Below are 19,839 nucleotides of genomic sequence, written 5' to 3' on the forward strand. Positions count from 1 at the left end.
ATAGCGAAGGCAAGGACTTCATCAATCATGCCAAATTATAGCCAAAATTCTGCCATTAGACCTGAGAAACATAACGTCATCTCAAATAAACAACATTTTAACGACACGCCGTTGATAAATACACGGACAAAACAGAAAAGGTACGAGCCTGCTAGCTAGGTTATACCTGGAAATTGTATTTTAATTGATTAGAACTGTTCTTTTGTTTCACCATTTAACTTGACACATCGGGAAAAGTAATACAATGAATCGATTGTTTGTTTTATATGAAACGGGAAAACCGGGTCAATTTGACGCACTTATTTCACAAGGGAATATTTTTCAGTGTTTTGTCTTAAATGTAATTCATGTACGCATAATATGTAGTTTTGGATATCTGTTCTGTATTCAAATACAAATGGAAACTCGAGCCAGTCTGAATAAATGTTTTTTTAGTGTGTGAAAATAATGCTTTTAGTTTAAAATAATTTATTAAACGCTACAGGGTTTATTATTTTTATTTAAAAAAAATCATAGCGTAATATCTTAATTTTAACAAAGATTACATTTTATCAAGCTCACTAGCCAATTTTAGAAGCCATATTAATACTCTTATAAAATAAATTCCATTAGAGTAATTTGTCTCGAATGAATGAATAAATATAAAAGACCTGCATTAAATAAACTGTTAATTTTGCAGCAGCATATAATTTTGAATAAAAATAATAACAATAAATGATGCCTAATTTTTTTTTCTTAAACTTAAATTAATTGATTTATTGATAAAAGAAAGAAGTAGCGTAATTGACTGAAATTCTGTGAAAAAACACTTGTAAAAAATAATTGTACAAGACATAATCTAGCAAATTATAAAATTTGCATAAAATTGTATTTCCCCATTTAAATGTTTCTGATAAAACAATTAAACAATAGACAAACAAGACATACAGGGATTTTCAAACTTTTATTTTAATGATATACAATCTATAAGTGCGTTAGTCCAGTGTTATCATTCTGAAACCTATATTAAACAAATCTTTTTTTACTGTTTAATTACAGTTAAGAACATTTGTTCAAAGAGAATTTTATTTGCTGGATAATTACCTAATGAATGCAGAGCATTAAAAGAAAAGAAGACAAAAAGAACCAGGGAAAGATGAGCTGTAATCTGATATTAGATTTACAGTTAATTCAGCACTGGATAACATCAGAATTATTTAGGCTTCGTTGGTATGACACTTCACAAATAAAAGGATGTAGCAGTTTGCTGAGCGCTCATAACATTGTAAATATGCAAAAAAAAGTGCAAAAGAGAATTCACTCTTTTAAGTCTTATAGTCTTAAAATACTCCAAAATAAAATTTCATGTTTATAAATCTCTATACTTAAATATGTACATTATGTGCAAATAAAATGGTCAATATTACATTAAACTATATGCAGCCCGTGCGAATAATAATGTTTTCCTTATAGTTGTGTATGTTTAGTAATTGTTCCTCATTATTGGCACCCAATTGAAAGTCTAAATAAAAGAAAAGCCTGAAATGCATGAAAAATACCCACATCAATGAACTGAAAGAAAATAATTAACTTAAACAGTAGCTGTCAAATGTATTATTAGAAAAAAAATCATTGTATATCAAGTGTCTTTATACTTTATATAAAGCTAAGGGAAAAATGAAGAGATCACCTAAAATCTCAGTCACGTCTCAGTAAAATGTAAATTTGGTTTATTCTATAAGCAACTGATGATATTTCTTCCAAATTTAAAATAAACATTGTCATTTTTTGTTGAATTAAATAAAAAAAATAATAATTAAACAAATCTGAAGAGTAAATAAAGCAGCATTCTGTGGAATAAGCCTGACTTTTTATCACAACAAATGAAAACATTTGTTATTCTGTCTTTTTTCTTTGAGAAACAAATATCCTAAATGACAATATTGTTTTATTTGAAATGAGACTTATTCTATAAGCTACTGGTGGCATTTCTTCCAAATTTAAAATATTGTCATTTTGTGATGCAGTAAATAAATAAAATAACTTTTTCAATAATTCAGAAAAGTAAAGAAAGCAATATTTTGTGGAATAACCATGATTTTCAGTCACAACACATTAAATCATTTGTTATTCTGTTGTTTTCAAAAAATAAAAATAAATGACAATTCTTTTATTTTAAATTTGCTAGAAATCAGACCTTAATAGAATAAAACAATTTTATTCAAATCCATACCTAATAGATTCTCTGAAACTCCAAAAAAAAAAAAAAAAAAAAGAGAAAAAAAAGAGACCAAAACAAAGAAAGATAGATAATAAAAAATTCAGTGCATACAATGTCTGGTGGGTTTTACTCTTCTAAAAGAAGACGAGACATAAGTGACGATGCACAAACACAAAGTCTCCTAAAACAAGAAATTACAGACAGAATTAAAAATGCTTTTGTTCGACACCGATATCAGAGTTCTGCTGTTTTAGTCTGTTATATCACAGTGACCGTGGACTGAATGTCATTAACCTTGCCTGAATAGCATAAGAAGCTGACATTCATTTGATAAGCATGAACTCCCTCCCCTTCCCCCCCAAAAAAAAGAACAGCGAGGAAGGAAATAGTCGTAAATTTGACTCAAACCCCATAAAGCCTACATTCAGCTTTATAACTGACTTCATAGCTTATCTCGTATATCTTCACGTAGCTACAAGGTTTTTGCATGTTTTAGCGGTATATGCTACCATTGCTAGCCTGCTAACAACTAACTTGCTTTGCGGATTCTTCACATCGTGGCCTGCCCTCTGCTTAGTAGAAATGCAGCACATCATACTGAGAGCTAAATTCTTGAGACTTCAGTTTTAAAATGACCTGACAGTGGTCCTTCTTAAAGCAGAATCCTTCCTAGTGCAAGTTGCTAATGTTGTTTTTTTTATGTCTCGCTAACGTGTCGAGCGCTGTAGTGCTTAGGCCGCCACATGGCCGATCAGATAGATGTTGTCATAGAGGTGGCCTACAAAGTCCTCGCTGATGTTCTGAGCGGCCCGTCGCGTGTTTCGAATGAACTCTCTCTTAGACATCTTGTTTTTTACGTGAGGACTGGTCAGGTCAATGGAGAGCAGGATGAGAGAGTAGCACAGCACGTACACTGCGTCTGCAAAACCCCAACAGAGAAACACAGTTCATTTACCTCACAATTATAGGCTTCTATCACATTTTATCACAAAATGTATCTGATTTTCTACAGTTTAAATCGCAATCTAAGGTATTTTCACAAAGCTGTAGCTAAAGTTACTTTAACAGGTTAAACAAAAATATTTCAGAAGTCTGTAAAACTGCAACACAGAAACACAGTTTTTCAACTCACCCTAGGTTTCTATCACAAAATGTATAAGATTTTCACGTTGCGATTAACTGCTTACGTTTTTAATCGCAACATATGTTATTATCGTGATATATTTACAGAAGCTGTTGCTAAAGTTACTTTAAAAGGTATAATAACAAAAAATATAAAACTGCAAAACAGATATACGGTTTGTCACCTCACATTAGGTTTCAATCACAAAATGTATTAGATTTTCATGTTGCAATTAATTGCTGAAGATTTTATCGTAGTGTACGTTTTTTTTGCAATATATACTTAAGCTGCAGTAAAAGTTACTTTACCAGGTATAACAAAAAATACTTTAGAAGTCTGTAAAACCGCAACAGAGAAGAACAGGTTGTCACCTCACATTAGGTTTCTATCACAAAATGTATCACAATTTCTTGTTGTGATTAATTATTGAAGATTTTATCACGATATATGAAATTATCACAATATATTTACCAAAGCTGTAGCTAAAGTTACTTTAACAGATATAACAAAAAACTTTAAAAGTTTGTAAAACTGCAACAGAGAAACACAGTTCGTCACCTCACATTAGGTTTTTTATCACAATCCATCTCAAAATGTATTAATTTTCTTGTTGCGATTAATTGCTGAAGATTTTATTGCAGTATATGGTAATATCACGATATATACTTAAGCTGCAGTAAAAGTTACTTTAACAGGTATAAAAAAAAAATACTTTAGAAGTCTGTAAAACCACAACAGAGAAACAGTGGTTGTCACCTCACATTAGGTTTCTATCACAAAATGTATCCGTTTTTTTTGGGGGGGATTAATTGTTGAAGTTTTTAATCACTATATAAGGTTATCTCACAATATATTAACAAATTTGTAGCTAAAGTTACTTTAACAGGTATAAAAAATAAAATAAAAAAAAACACTTCAGAAGTCAAACCACAACAGAGAAACACAGTTTGTGACCTCAGATTAGGTTTCTATTACATTCTATCACAAAATGTAACAGATTTTTTTGTTGCGATTAATTGCTGAAGATTTTATTGCAGTACAGAGTATTATTGCAATATACTGTATACCCAAGCTGCAGAAAAAGTTACTTTAACAGGTACAACAAAAATACTTTAGAAGTCAGAATGTCAGAAATCAGATTTTCTTGTTGCGATTTATTGCCAAAGATTTTAATCGCAGTTTAAGGTATTATCACAATATATTTATCCATGCTGTATATAGCTAAAGTTACTTTAACAGGTAAAATAACAAAAACACATTGAATATTGTTTAATTGTATGTAGATTTGCATGTATAACCAAGTTAAACTGCAAAAGTATTGTGAAGTCTGTAAAATTGCAACAGAGAAACAGTTTATTTTACCTCACATTTATAGGCTTCAATCGCATTTTATCACAAAATATATCAGATCTTCTTGTTGTGATTAATTGCTAAAGTTTTTAATCGGGATATGTGGTGTTATTGTGATATTACCAAAGCTGTAGCTAAAGTTACTTTTACAGGTATAACAAAAATACTTCAGAAGTCTGTAAACCTGCAACAAAGAGGTTACGTTTTAAAAATTAGGTTTCTATCACATTTTATCACAATATATTTTAGACTTTCTTGTTGCGAGTAATTGCTGAAGATTTTATTACACTATACTGTATTATCTCAATATATTTAAGCTGTATAGCTAAAGTTACTTTACCAGGTAAAATAACAAAAAATACTTTAAATATAGATACGATTGTACGTATATATGTATGTATAGCCAAATTAAATTGCAAAAGTATTGTGAAATCTGAAAAACCGCAACAGAGAATGACCGTTTGATACCTCACAATAGGTTTATATCACATTCTATCTCAAAATATATCAGATTGTTGCGTTGTGATTAATTGCTGAAGCTTTTCTCGAGGTATATGGTATTATAGCGATATATTTACCTAAGCTGTAGCTAAACTTTAACAGGTATACTTTAACAGGTATAATAACAAAAATGCTTTGTGTATTGTTATTTGTATGTATACATGTTTATAAATAAATTAGTTAAAAAAATAAAGTTAAATTAAATTAGTTAATATACTTCACAATACAGTCTCATTAGTAAAGGTTAGTTAATGGATTAAAATCAACAGTGAGGAAAATAAATCCAAATTTATTAGTTGCTATGTTAATATCAGTTTGAACACAATTTTATTAGCCCTTAACTCAATGTAATAAGATGATAAGTTTGTACTGAGATTACAGCTATGATTTTAATGCATTTTCAGCATTAACTAAGAAATTAATATTATCTAAGATTAATAAAACACAATTTTATTAATTATCACTCCATTTTGTAAAGTGATAACAGTTTGTACTGAGATTGCAACTACAATTTTATTCCGTTTTTAGCACTGAGTAAGAAACGAATATCATCTAAGATTGATAAAAAGTTTTTGTAGTGTTCATATTTGGTTTAGTTAAATTAATTCAAGCCTTATTGGACAATGTTATGACTCAATGATACAACTTAATAAAATTACCGTCAATATTTTCAATCAAGATTTCAGCATGTAATAGATTAACTATGAAGCTATTTATATAAAAAGAATAAATTAAATATTCATAATATATATATATATATATATATATATATATATATATATATATATATATATATATATATATATATATATATATTCACTGTATCACTCAAAAAAGGATTACTGCTGCTTGTTCAAACTACCTGTATAAAATGAGCTGAAACAACACAATTCTTGTCATTTTTTTGACCAATTGATTTGTTTTATGTTTAGTCTACTTACATTTGTAAACCATTAAGTTAACTTAAACATTTTGTGTTGGAGAACTACCTGGTTAGGGGATTTGTAGTTTGCAGCATACTTTGCGCTGGATTAAATTAATGAAAATTTGACAATAAAAGTAATTGTAAGTGTTTAAAGTTAATAGAAAGCCTTGTTAGAGTTTAATCTTCACTTTAATTTGAAGATTTGGAAGAGTTTCATCGAGTTTTGAGATGACCACCTTACAAAAGCACTTATGCTTTGGTTGTTGGCAGCTTAATTAGCAAAAATACAGAGCAATAACTGTCCTAAAATTAGTTCTAGTCTCAGTCAGCTGTATATGTAACTCATGAAATATGCTTAAATGGATCTTTTAGTTAATTTAGGATAACTTCAAATAAAACTAAGAGACTTTGAAATGTACGACACCTAATAGACACACATGATATTATCAGACCTTTGAGTTTAAGTTAAATAAAAATACAAATGTATTTAAACTTTTATTTGATAAAATCATATTGGATCAACTCAGATGCATTTAATTGGGTAAATAGTTTTTTAGTTGGTGCTAAATAAATTTTTTGGAAGGAAATCCTGCACTCAATTAAGTTGAGTTCATCCAACGAGTTATTTTTTTTGAGTGCTTTTGAGTTATATTACCTCACATCAAAAATACCTTTATTACGCAGCTTGTTTTTGCTAAATAACCCTTCATATGTATAGAATGGTGATATAAGGTATGTACATTATGGAAGTTTGTTTCCTTTAACAAGGTAATTGCAACTTTTTATCAAACAAGCTTGATATGGAAATAAAGAATTGCTTGATTTAAATTCCAATTTTTTTAATTAAGCAAACAAACTCAGAATTTGTGCAATATAAAATTAGAATGCAAACTTGGAATCGCATGAGAACTCAGAACTGTGATATTTTGAGAATTGCAAAACTTAAAACAAATCATGTAATTATAACTCAAAGTTATGCAATATAAACTTGGAATTAAAATGGGAAACTTTAAAATATTAAATGTATAAGGGTAAAAAAGATAAAGGTAACTAAAATGTAAATTTGCAATTGTTAGTAACTATTACAATTGACTTTTCTATTTGAAACAGGCAGAAGCATTTGGAGCAAAACATCTAATACTTAATTATACTAAATTCAGAATACACTATTTATCTTTTGGAAGTTAAAACAGATTGAGAGAGTACATTTCTACAAGAAAATACTGTACTTTAAAATTGCTACATCACTGTAATCAATTCTAAATCTAAACACTGAATTTACTGTCTATCTATGAATGAAAATGGTTTCTACTTAATTTTTCCGAGTGTAACTTATACTATTTGGACTACTACTATAATTATTAATAATGATAGAGTACTTTGCCCCTAAAAATGACACAATTACATGTAATGAAATATTATAAAAATGTGCACATGATTTTTAAAAACCCTCCACTCTTTAATATGAAAACTATTTTAGAAGCGCACGTCTTGGCTTGAAGAGTGAGTTCTGTCAGTAATTTAGAATAAATCATTCTGCTTGTACAGTAGCACACACGCACTACAGGTCACATGTTATTACAGGAGTGGCCTCCAATTGGTTGGACTGAGAAGCAGGGTCTTCCTTTGCTAACACTTTAAGCCAGTTGGCTTAGCTCGGCTTTAGAAGTAAACGACACTGTTAGTACAAGGATTTCTCACATGTTGCTCTATACAAAGGCAGAATCACGCAGATCTGCAGCTATTAAAACACGACTGACAAAGAACAATACACTGCATACTAATCATCTGTATCTATGGCAATATTAGCCAGTGTTTCAGATTTAACTGCTGTCTGTGGCAAAAAAAAAAAAAAAATAAATCTGTGAACTTTACTTTGAGTTTGACAACCAGCAAAGCAAACCACAATAATGTTGATGTTGCGTGTACACACTAGACACTTTTAAGTGCTTTCATGATTGTGTTGTACTGCACTTACCAGGACTTAAACCCACTTCTTGAACCAAAGCGGGGTTGCAGGCACAGAAACGATGTGAAAACTTGGTGATGAGGGTCTCCAGGTATTCGCCCCTCTCCTCTGGGGCATGAATGTGTCTGAAGAAGTCTCTCAGTGCATTAGGGAGGAACTGGTTACTAAAATTATGAAGTGTGACAAGCTCATCCAGGACATCTCGCCTAAAAACACAAACATTTAAATAAACTCTAGTTACTATTACCAGAATTATTTATGTTTAGAAAATGACCGTAATTATCTATATTCCTCTAAATATGGGTACAGTTCTTTTAATTGACTTTTATTTCACTAAAACAACCGAATGATGAAAAAATAAATAAAATTAAATTTGGGCAAACATTTAATAATTTATTAATCAAAATAATATAATTATAAAAAACATATGATACATTTATAATGTAGTTATAGTATATAATAATAATAATAATAATAATAATAATAATAATAAAAACTAAAATTTAATTGTAAAAATAAACATATATATTTTTATTTATATTATATATAAATTTATTTAAAAGTAAACACACACACACGCACGCACGCACGCACGCACGCACGCACGCACACACACACACACACACACACACACACACACGTCATACTCTTTTTGTTTTTTAACATGTGTTTAGATATACAAGTCAAATAAAACCTATTTTCATATCATAAATCCGGAGATTTCTTTCAAAAACTTCCGGCCGTTATCAGCGCGCAATGAATCTTGGGATGTTCAAGGCTGGAAAGGATCCAACAGTTGTGTCCTCATTACCTGGGATACGAAAGATGCATTTTGAGGCTGCATTTGAAAAACTAAATTTGATATGAGACAGCCTTTGTCGTGCCGCAATGATGTAGCACCCTTCCAATGCATCCTTCAGAGGATGCAGCCTCTGAAATGAGACACAGCTTACGTATATGTGTGTGTTCTTATATTTAAATAAATTATATACATTTAAAAAAGTACTAATTTACTTTAATTTACAAAAGTTACAATTACTTTTGTGCCAACTGTAAAGCATTTCATAATACTAAAATGTATCAAATTAAAATAATAATAATATAAAAACAAAATCTAATTCTAAAAATAAAAACCAAAGAAAAATTACCATAACATAAGCGATTAATAATAATAATAATTTACATTATTATTGTTACTACTACTATTTAATAAAAATAATAAAGAATTTATTTTATATATATATATATATATATATATATATATATATATATATATATATATATATATATGTATATATATATATATATATATATATATATACATATATATATATATATATATGTATATATATATATATATATATATATGTATATATATATATATATATATATATGTATATATATATATATATATATATATATATATATATATATATATATATATATAATTATTATTTATATTATTATTTTTTTATTATTAATATTGTGTTCTTAATTACATTTATGTGATAAAATATATACATGTGAGTGTGTTTGTTTTTTTCCAAATAAGTCCATGGTTTATTGTTTTAAAGTATGTAATTCGGTAACAGTTGTCAGTGATGTTAATACGTACATGCCAAAAAAAAAATTTAAAAATTGCAAAAAACAAACCGTTCATCGAGATAAATCCGCAGCATCTTCCAGTTCAGCATTCTGGTGTAGAATATAAACTTGGCGATTTCCTTCGGGTGCTCCACAAGAATACCTCTGGACATGAAGTAACTAATACCCTGAATGAAAGAAGCCACATAAAACAGGGTGTGGGGATTAGGGCAAAAAACAGAGAAGGAGGGGTGCGCTTTCCTAGCCAGACACCATGCTTTAGTCCGGAGCAAGGCTATCGCATGTCCTTTAAGTGGACAGCTAAAGCTTTGCTAATCTAACCTAAGACACGAGCGAGGGGGAGTCTAGACATTCAAATGCATCTCTGAATAGAAATGATGTTTTAAGAGCCGCTCACATGAGAAAAAAACCCATCCATTTTAATTTAATCTGGGTTGTGGTCTAAAAGCCTATGTCATGCGCCATTATTCATTCTAGGTGAGCTTGTAAAAATAATATATTTAGTCTGCAGTATGATCATTGCTGGGTTATGGGTGGAGGTGGAAACCATCATATTAATCATAGTTGAGCTTGGTCAGAATTGTGTTTCTAAAACACACTGTGGCTATGAGAATTTCTCAGTTTCTTGCCCATTTAAACATTAAATGGCTCAGAGACATTATTGTGGTGAGACGGAACAAAAGTGTGTGTTTTATACCTCTTGCGGGTTGGCGTTAAAGGTTAGACTTCCTTCATCCAGTTCCAAGTAGAGCCTTCTGTAGGAAAATCCAGATGGAAGCCGTCGGTTGTATATGGAACAGTGACCCCAAGTGGACTTGCACAGGCTAGAGGGCAGACAAAGAAAAACAAGACAACAGCAATTGTTACTAGTAAAATTTAGTATTAAATAGTTAGAATTTAGAAATATAAGAGCATATATCACTTTATTTTTATTGATGGAATCTAAGTGCTTTTTAAATGAATATTTACAGTTGAAGTCAAAATGATTAGCCCTTCTGTGAATGTTTTCGTTTTCCAATATTTCCCAAATGATGTTTAACAGAGCAAGGAATTTTTCACAGTATTTCCTATAATATATTTTTAGAAGTCTTATTTGTTTTATTTTAGTTAGAATAAAAGCAGTTTTAAATTTTAACAAAAATATTTTAAGGTTAATATTATTAGCCTCTTAATGCAATATTTTTTTTTCAATAGTCTACAGAACAAACCATTGTTATACAATAAGTTAGCCTAACTAACCTAACTTGCCTAGTTAATCTAATTATTAAGTTAAGCCTGTAATTATCACTTTAAGCTGAATACTAGTATCTTAAAGTATATAGTAAAATATTATGTTTTGAAAAAAATCCTCCTTTCTAACCAGAAATTGGGGAAAAAAAATATACAGGGGGGGGGGGGGGGGTAATAATTTAGTGGAGCTAATAATTCTAAGTTCAACTGTATTGATTACTGAATAATTAGACATTGATGTGAATACTTAAACACAATGTTATGAATTTATTTACAACATAATAAAATCCATTTACAGAACAGTTAAAAATCTGACCATAAAACACTGTTTGTTAGTGAGAAAATATTTTTTGTTGAATATTTATTACAAAACAGTTAAAACCTTTTGTAATTAAAAAGAAGACATGTATTCAGGTATTTGTAATAAGTTGTAATTGGAAATAGTATTTTTGTAATAGTATTTATTTATCATAGGGCAGCTGAAACACTATTCATAACATCTTTTCTTTCTTTCTTTCTTTCTTTCTTTCTTTTTTTTTCTTTTTTTCTTTCTTTCTTTCTTTCTTTCTTTCTTTATTTCTTTCTTTCAAAATAGTGAGAAATCTAAAAGCAAAAATAATACTTTTTACTTCACATCAAAGCAATTGAAACAATGTTTGGAATAATTACTTGGAAAAAAATGTAAATTATACAGATATATTATTTTAGTTTTTTATTTGAGGTCCACTCACTAGAGGCTTAGTAACTACTAGCTAGTTTTTAGCAAAGTTTGATCTTACTTCAGTTGCACCACATGTTCTTAAGGCAAACTGCAGTAGGTCGTAAGCTCTCCGTAAAGTCATGCGTATTCGCATTGAACAACATAATATCCAATAAAAAGAATTTAAATCATTAAACTGTTTTAAAATTATGCAACTAACCATCAATATATAACTGTCCTATGAAAAATGAATGACAAACTACAGTTTTATAGTACATTACATTACAGTCAGTCACTATAACAGACGGTGCACAAACCTGCATTGCGAGTCCTGAATGCACGTGAAATACAAATGAAGTTATCAAAACATTAAACTTGATTTTTTTAAAATATCCTACACATGAAAGAAAAGAGCATGAAGAAGAACCAAGTCATGAAGAAATTCTCGTTTCATTGATGGATCACTACTTGAAAGAAAATTAAACTATTCTTTCACAAACCAAAAAAATGCGAGATTTGGGAAGAAAATATGGCTGAAAGGAGATCATTCTTCACTATTATTGTGAGCTCCTCAATGTAAACTAATCTCGGTCATCTCTTTTCAACCGTTATACATGGGAGAGGCTGCCTTAAATATTTAGTTGGAACGTAGCATTACGGTTGAACTAAGTTCGGTGGTGCAAAAAAAAAAAAATAATTTAGTAGTGTGTAAGTTGTAACTTCAGTTTCCCTTTAAGTCACAACTGGCCTGTTTCATAAATCATTCAAATATGCTAATTTGAAGTCCAAGACAAATTTATTGTCATTATTAAATGTTAAACTCAACATCTGAGAAACCCCTAAGACAAAATTTGGTATAAAAATTGAACACTTGACTGACCCCTGCCACAGGTACTCATCACTGCCCAGGTCTTGCCACACGCAGGAGGCCAGGCAGAGGTCAGTGGCATTCAGGTAGGAGAGGATGGTGATGCTGAGTTCTGGCGGCAGCATCTCAAGGTCGATGAAGCCCTGCTCCGCTTTGCCCTTGCGAACGCGAAGCAAGTGACTGATGTCGGCGCCGGGCACCTGGCACTGTGGTGTGCGGCGCTGTGGCAGCCCTTCAACCAGTGGAGACCCCATCCTCCGGACATGCTCTCTGTCCCGCTGGAGGAAACACTGTTCACTGTACTGCTGCTGCAGCTGCTGGTTCCTCGCCACCCTCCACAAACTCTGACCCATCTGCAGATCTGAAAAAAAATCAATAAAAAAATAGACTCAATTTCTGTTAATTTTAGCCATACATTGGTGAAAACAGTACAATATACAGTTGAAGTCAGAATTATTAGCCCCCTGCATATTTTTCCCCAATTTCTATTAAACAAAGAAGATTTTGTTCAACACATTTCTAAATGCAATAGTCAATAAATAATTTTATAAATAATTTTATCTCTGCCATGATGACAGTACGTACTATTTTGTATAAAGTGCAATTCAAGGCTTAACTAGATTAATTAAGAAAATTAGTACTGTACCATTGTATAACAATGGTTTGTTCAGTAGACAATAATAAAAATAAATAAATAAATACTGCTAAAGGGGCCTAATAATATTAACCCTAAAAAAAAATGTTTATCACTGCTTTTATTCTAGCCCAAATAAAACAAATAAGAATGTCTCCAGAAGATAAATATTATGGAAATACTGTGAAAAATTCCTTAAACATCATTTTGGAAAAATTGAAAAATAATAAAAAAATATATATATATTTTTTCACAGAAGGGCTAATAATGTTGACTTTAACTGTAAAACTATCTTGTCTAGGCTTACAATTAAAAATAAATAATACAATTTACTTAGCATCAGATAAATTAAAATATTACACAACCAACAGGTCACTCCACTTTTTGCTCCATTGACTTCCATTCAAATGTGTGAATGCGACAGACCGGAAGCGCAAGCTCGAATTGAAGTTTCGAATGTCACTGTGTTTCAAAGGATGTGAAAGCATGAGACCAATAGAAAATAAAAAAATATGGAACAATCGCTAATTTTATTAGTGTCAGTGCTTCATCTTTATCCTGTTTCTTTTTCGCAGCCCCATTTGACAGAATTACGCATGCTCAAACTTTAGTGAGACTGCAGCTTTAGATAAAAACTAATATGAATAGTGTCTGACTCATATATAAAAAGCAGTAATTTGCATTTTTGTTAAAGCACCACAGCTCAAAATTGTGGAGCACCCCAGCACCTCTTCTTGAATCCTTCTTCTTCAACTTCTTCTTTTTGACTCTCGCTGCCCCAGAATTACTTTTAGGAATGTTATATGAAATTTGGCACAAAGATATTCAGTATTAGTAACATGAATCTTGTAGTCTCTAGGTTAATCTAGTCGGGATGCACGGTTTACCAGTACTATGGTATTATCGTGATAATATGGCCCTAAAATACTGGCCACTGTAGTTTGTAAATGGTAGTATCGTCATTAATGGTCTATTTACAATAGATAATGTTGCATGTGGAAAAGTCACTAATATGCTAACACATTTGTGCAACAATAAACCATTTTATTTGAATAGTCTGTGGAGCCCTTTAAGGTTGCAAAACTAGGTAGAATTCAGACCTTTTATGGTGGCCTATTGCATGTTTTTTTGGTGTTTCAGTTCAAACGTACATCTGAATTAGTTCATTGCTGTTCCTGTCAATTGATTCAGTAGCTACAACCAGTTCTCTTAAAAAGAACAACTCATAAAGTTACATTTTGAATACCTGATGAGACAAAAAAATAAAAAATAAAATAGATGGAAAAGCACAAAAGAGCAACAGGAAACAATAAAACAATTTGTGACCACTTCATAAAGCCTAATTTTGTTGAAAAAATATACTTTTTGTAACGAACAGTTCGGTATAACTTGAATTTTATTTTTTATTTTTTGGTAAGTATTTCTTACAATTGTCATTTATATATATATATATATATATATATATATATATATATATATATATATATATATATATATATATGCACATATATATATATATATATATATATGCACATATATACACATACACACACACACACATACATACATACATATTCATATTCATATTAATTTTTTTTTCAAACAACATTTAAAGCTCAAAATAATTCCAAACTTTTGATTTTATTTTTGTAGCATAAATAAAACGTTGAATTCCTGCATCCTTCCGATCTATAAAACTCTATTAAAACAACTCTGTCATTAACCAAACTGAAATATGTAGCACGTGCATCACATTTCGATCACCAAGACCTATAGTCTCAGCTCAGTTTCTGGTTTTGATTTCATATACATTAAGCAGAAGAAGCTGATGTAATCTCAGAGACATCTGACACACGCAGCCCATCCTGCTTTTATTTTCCATTTGGCTAAGAGCTTTTGTATATCATATAATCTCTTATTGTATTTATTATTAAAGAAGGGATTGTATATAAAGCCTTTTATCTCTCTGCCTTATGTTCCTATAAACTAAAGCAGAATAATCCAGAGGTCTCAAGCTCTCAGCACTTCAGTTTTGATTTAGATCATTTCTTTTAGGGTCCCCGAATCCTTACCTCTTCCAACAACCCTAGGGAAACTGTTTTTAGTGTTGGTTTGCAGTAGTCAGCTGGGAAATAAAACCCCCGATGGCAGCTTTATCTCCACCACAGTAGCACTAATCCTCTCTCGGAGATATGCATTAAGCCTTTTTATGTGACTCCCTCCAAGGGCCTCCACATCTCGGTCTACTGTATTAGACGTCTTGTTATTCTAGTCTTTAATGGCCTTTTGGATGCTCTCTCTGAGTTTCTAACATGACAGCTTTTCTCATATGAATCTGACATAGAGTTGCACAATGTCACGGCACCTGCTTCTTGGCATTCTGTAGGAGGAGCTTGGGAATTTTTAGACCTGCTTTGCTTTAAATACGGACTGGAAATCTGAGGTCAATGAACTCTGACAAGCAATTTCCCTCAGCTTTGCCTAAGGGCAGAAGCATTTCATGAATCATTAAAAACTACTTACGTTTATTAGGCCTATGATGGTATCATATTTTCCGGTTTTGATAAGTGCTGAATCTTTCAGCATGGTGTATGGCGTTATCAGGATACTAACATTGTTTAAGAAATACTCTCATCAAGAACAAATAAAAAAGTTTTTTTTTTTTTTTTAACAGATGTAATAACAAAAAAAAAACAACTACTTTTTGTTTATTCTTTAATGTATATAAATGTTTAACATAAACTCAAAAACTTCAAATGTTGCAAAAGTTTACATGTACTCTTTACAATAAACTCTCGTAAGTGATTTTAGGAGATCTTCAACAGTGGGAAACAGCTAGATTAGATTAGATTTAACTTTATTGTCATTATACATGTACAAGTACAAGGCATGAAATGCAGTTTAAGTCTAACCAGGAGTGCAATAGCAGCTGCTATATATAGGTATAAGCTATAAAGTGCAATTATAAAAAAATAATAATAATAAAATAAAAATAAAAAAACTATGGTGATATTTACAGATGGATGCACTATAAACATTATATACAGGTTATATTAACTATTAACAGAGATTTACAATAGATGAAAATATGTACAGGTTGATAATAATCAGAGGTATGCGGGCAGATATGAACATAATTACAAATGTATATGTCCAGAGGGTATGTACAACTTAAGAAGAATTAGTGCAAAGTTGTGCGATGAGGACGAGCAAAGTTTGCTAACCAATCATGTATGTATGTAAAAGTATGAAACAAACTGAATTATTAGTTATTATTTTAATTAAAACTTGTTTGATTTTAATGAGTTAATCAAGAAAACATTAACAGCACCTATGATTAATGTTTTCACTCTCAGTTTAGCTTTTATAATTAATGTTAATTGGGATGTACTGTAAAGCGTAAACAAATAAAGAATCAGAACATTTCAATCAATATTTTGGGCATGTCATACGCCAGATTAGCATCTTGAAAAAAAAAAAGTAGTCCATGAAGACTTTAAGCATTTGATGCTGTTATAAACACCATTTCTAATACCATAATCTGAATGTTATGAAAAGGACTTCTGAAAGGTGAAAAAATAAACAAGTATTGACTTTATTTTGAAGTGCCACAATAACAGTATCATTAATGTTCATTATTATGATATACTAATTTTATTAAATATGCACATGCCTTACTAGTACTATAGTTATACTATGAACATCTATGTTATTCATATTATTATTATTAAATATCAGGAATTTCTTCATCTAATTAGTGTTTCTATTAAAAAAGAACGTAAACAGAACTGGCAACTCTATTTATGTTATTATCATGCCACTCTTGTTAATACAACAACCAGAATATTCTTAAAAGGACTTCTAAAAGGTGAAATAATAAACAAGTATTGGCTTTATTTTGAAGTGCCATGAACACAATACCATCATTGTTCATTATTATGATATACTAATATTATTAAATATGCATATGCCTTAAGATTATCATAGTTACATTACAAACATCTATATTATTATTATTATTATTATTAGATACTAATGATTCCATCATCTAATTAGTATTTCTATTAAAAGAGAAAGTAACTCTAAATATGTCACTATCATGTAACTCTTGTCAAACTGTTTACAGTAAATTGGGACAAGCTGGAAAGAACGGCATTACAAGACTGTCACTGCTGACAACTGTTTACAGTATCTGACAATTATATTAGCCTGATAACGCAAAACGTATTATAACTCTGACCCAGTTTGCATTGCAGTAGCCTTTATGATTTCTGTCCTAACAAAGAAGAACTCGTCTTACATATTACATAACTACAAAACAAGTTAGCACGAGCTCCGCTTTGTTTTACACTAAATAAATGTGTATTTTTTAGAGATGTACTTTATCAAACTTTTAAGTTCGACGACTGACACACAAATCGAGGTACATTTTTAAGAAATAAGTCCTCCATCATGTTTGGCTGAAGCACAAATCCCGCCTCGCCCTAACACTATTGGCTAGAATGCCGATTTGACACATTAACTCGCCCTCCGATTGGCTGTCGCGCAAAGTGACGCATCGAAATCTTCTGTTTTTATTTTCGCAGCGTCAATCGCTCAAAGCAGCGCCACCCACCTCTGTGTGTATGAAATACTTCTACCGCCGCCGCGACGAAATGACTCGCTGGTCTGCCACAGTCTCGCGGGTGAAATTATCTCAGTCCTTTAACCGGAGCCCAGTACAGCCATCGTGACAGCTCCAACGCTGCAGGTCGAGGGTGAGACAGTCCTGTGACTCTATCATTCATCAGTACAGTCGCTCCTCCTGCCTCTCTCTCCGCCTCCTCGAACACTCTGGCCAGACTGACGTTTCTTGTTATTGGTGGAAGTGACGCAAATCGCGTAAAGTAAATTGAGCACGAGTACACTCAGTTGCACTTTCGTTAAAAACTTTTTTTCTTTTTGTCGTCTTGGTCAAGTTCGTGTGGTTATTTGATGTGAAACATAGTCCTTAGTCTTTGTAATAAATATTCATTCATTCATATGTTAATTTTTTTGGCTCAGTTCCTTTTTTAATCAGGGGTCGCCACTTAAAAATCGCCACCTTATCCAGCATTTGTTTTACACAGCGGATGCCCTTCCAGCTGCAACCCATCACTGGGAAACACCATACACTGTCATTCACACACATACACTAAGGACAATTTAGCTTATCCAGTTCACCTGACTTGTAGGTGTAATAAATGTACAAAGTAATATTAAAATAATTTAATAATGTAAGTCATTTAACATGTATTTATTTGGTTGTTTAAATGTTATTTTTTTGGTAAATTTTATTATTATTATTATTATTATTAATAATAATAATATTAAATGTATTTTGTTTATTTATTTATTTCTATATATATATATATATATATATATATATATATATATATATATATATATATATATATATATATATTAAATAATAAACAAATGTGTGATTGATAAATAAATAAATAAATAAATAAATAAATAAATAAATAAATAAATAAATAAATAAATAAATAAATAAATAAATAGAATACTTCGCTTAATTAAGTTCGTCAACCAGTTCATGAGACTAGCACTAACAAATTATGTATCTTTTTGTATTTTGGACAGAACCTAACAACCTAACAACCAGACATGAATGTGCAGAAGCGAAACTGTGGGTGATTTTTGTATCCACTGCATAGAAACCAATAACAACAATCTTGAATCCTTTAGCGGCAAAAACAAAAGGAAGGGATTAGCAATAACTCCGTTACTAATATTTAGCCTTCGGTAAGAGTTTTGGTTTTCCAAACGTTAATATAACAACCGTTTTTAATGATTTACCTTTGTAGACAAAGGGTAACACACACGTTGCTTATGAATGATGAATTGACATCGCTGTATGCATCTAAACTTGTTAATAACAATGTAACTCTTGATGAAATGACAGAGATGGCCACTGGTGACCTGAAGGGATGTCTCAGAAAACTGGAAGCGTCTCTTCGGTCTCTGAAGTATCCCAGAGATGTGGATTATCAAAGGTATGGAGTATCAATGTTAAAAGAATAGTGTAGTTCAAAAATAACTCGTTATTTACTCAGGTTTTTGTTGTTGAATCTAGATTAACTGTCTGTCTTCGAAACACTAAATCATTTATTTTGGGAATGTACTTGCGGTAAAGTGTTTTGTATTTCCACAAAAACTACTCTTTGGTAACTCTCTGAACTTAAATCCTTCTCATTGTAAATTTATTATTAATTTCTTGCTTTTTCAGGCTAAATGTTACATCCATAAATGAAGTAATTTTTTGAAGAAACACCCTTATTATTTTCAGAAATTCTTTATAGAACTCTAATAATTAATTTGCATGTAAAACCCTTTCTTGGTGTAAATCATGTAAACTTTATTTATGTAACTTTTTTTTATCTATTTGTTCTTATGGTATCTTTGTAAGTGTTCTTTCTTGCATACTAAGAAAAAAAAACTTCTGTCTTCAGTTTATTTGTTCAGAAAAACTCAAATGAAAATGTTATGCAGAGTGTCAGTTGTAGTAACCATTTAATTAAATTTGTACAGAAAATAAATGTTGATAGTGGCTGAGACTGTAAGTAATTCAGTTATATTATAATACACAGACCAAAAGACATGAGTAAAAATGAGATTTTGGAAACACATCAACTAAATTGATATGATTTTAAATACACACTAAAGCATATTAAATGTAAGTGTCTACTTTA

At 30.7% G+C, this 19,839-nt stretch overlaps 2 protein-coding genes across 34 annotated transcripts in view; one reads left to right on the forward strand and one right to left on the reverse strand.

The window, feature by feature from the left end:
• Window positions 1–19,839, forward strand: part of cep44 (centrosomal protein 44) — a 207,433-nt gene that overhangs the window by 176,193 nt on the left and 11,401 nt on the right. For 22 of the 32 annotated variants that reach the window (XM_073949142.1, XM_073949133.1, XM_073949141.1 and 19 more), the window contains one exon: window positions 19,053–19,143. In XM_073949142.1, coding sequence (XP_073805243.1) covers window positions 19,055–19,143 — 89 coding nt within the window. In that variant the 5' untranslated portion in view covers window positions 19,053–19,054. Of the gene's footprint in view, window positions 1–18,782; window positions 18,893–19,052; window positions 19,144–19,839 lie in introns of those variants that run through there. The other 10 variants (XM_073949128.1, XM_073949129.1, XM_068220856.1 and 7 more) reach the window with 2 other exon arrangements.
• fbxo8 (F-box protein 8) lies at window positions 925–17,898 on the reverse strand. Of its 2 annotated transcripts, none has more exons than XM_021475840.3 (6): window positions 15,178–15,436; window positions 12,484–12,832; window positions 10,371–10,497; window positions 9,722–9,840; window positions 8,078–8,274; window positions 925–3,119 (listed from the first exon to the last, which is right to left on the reverse strand). In XM_021475840.3, the coding sequence occupies exons 2-6, from the start codon at window positions 12,822–12,824 to the stop codon at window positions 2,932–2,934; spliced, it is 972 nt and encodes a 323-aa protein (XP_021331515.1). In that variant the 5' UTR covers window positions 12,825–12,832; window positions 15,178–15,436; the 3' UTR covers window positions 925–2,931.

The sequence above is a fragment of the Danio rerio genome, chromosome 1, assembly GCF_049306965.1.
Source record: "Danio rerio strain Tuebingen ecotype United States chromosome 1, GRCz12tu, whole genome shotgun sequence".
NCBI lineage: Eukaryota > Metazoa > Chordata > Actinopteri > Cypriniformes > Danionidae > Danio > Danio rerio.

Bases quoted from the DNA above. Each gene is read 5' to 3' on its own strand.
- fbxo8 (XM_021475840.3), bottom strand. From the start codon at position 12,824: ATGGGTCAGAGTTTGTGGAGGGTGGCGAGGAACCAGCAGCTGCAGCAG. The intron at 10,498-12,483 runs GTCAGTCAAGTG...TCTGCCCTCTAG, and splicing joins GATGAGTACCTGTGGCAGGG to CCTGTGCAAGTCCACTTGGG. The intron at 9,841-10,370 runs GTATAAAACACA...TCTTTCATTCAG, and splicing joins TTAACGCCAACCCGCAAGAG to GGTATTAGTTACTTCATGTC.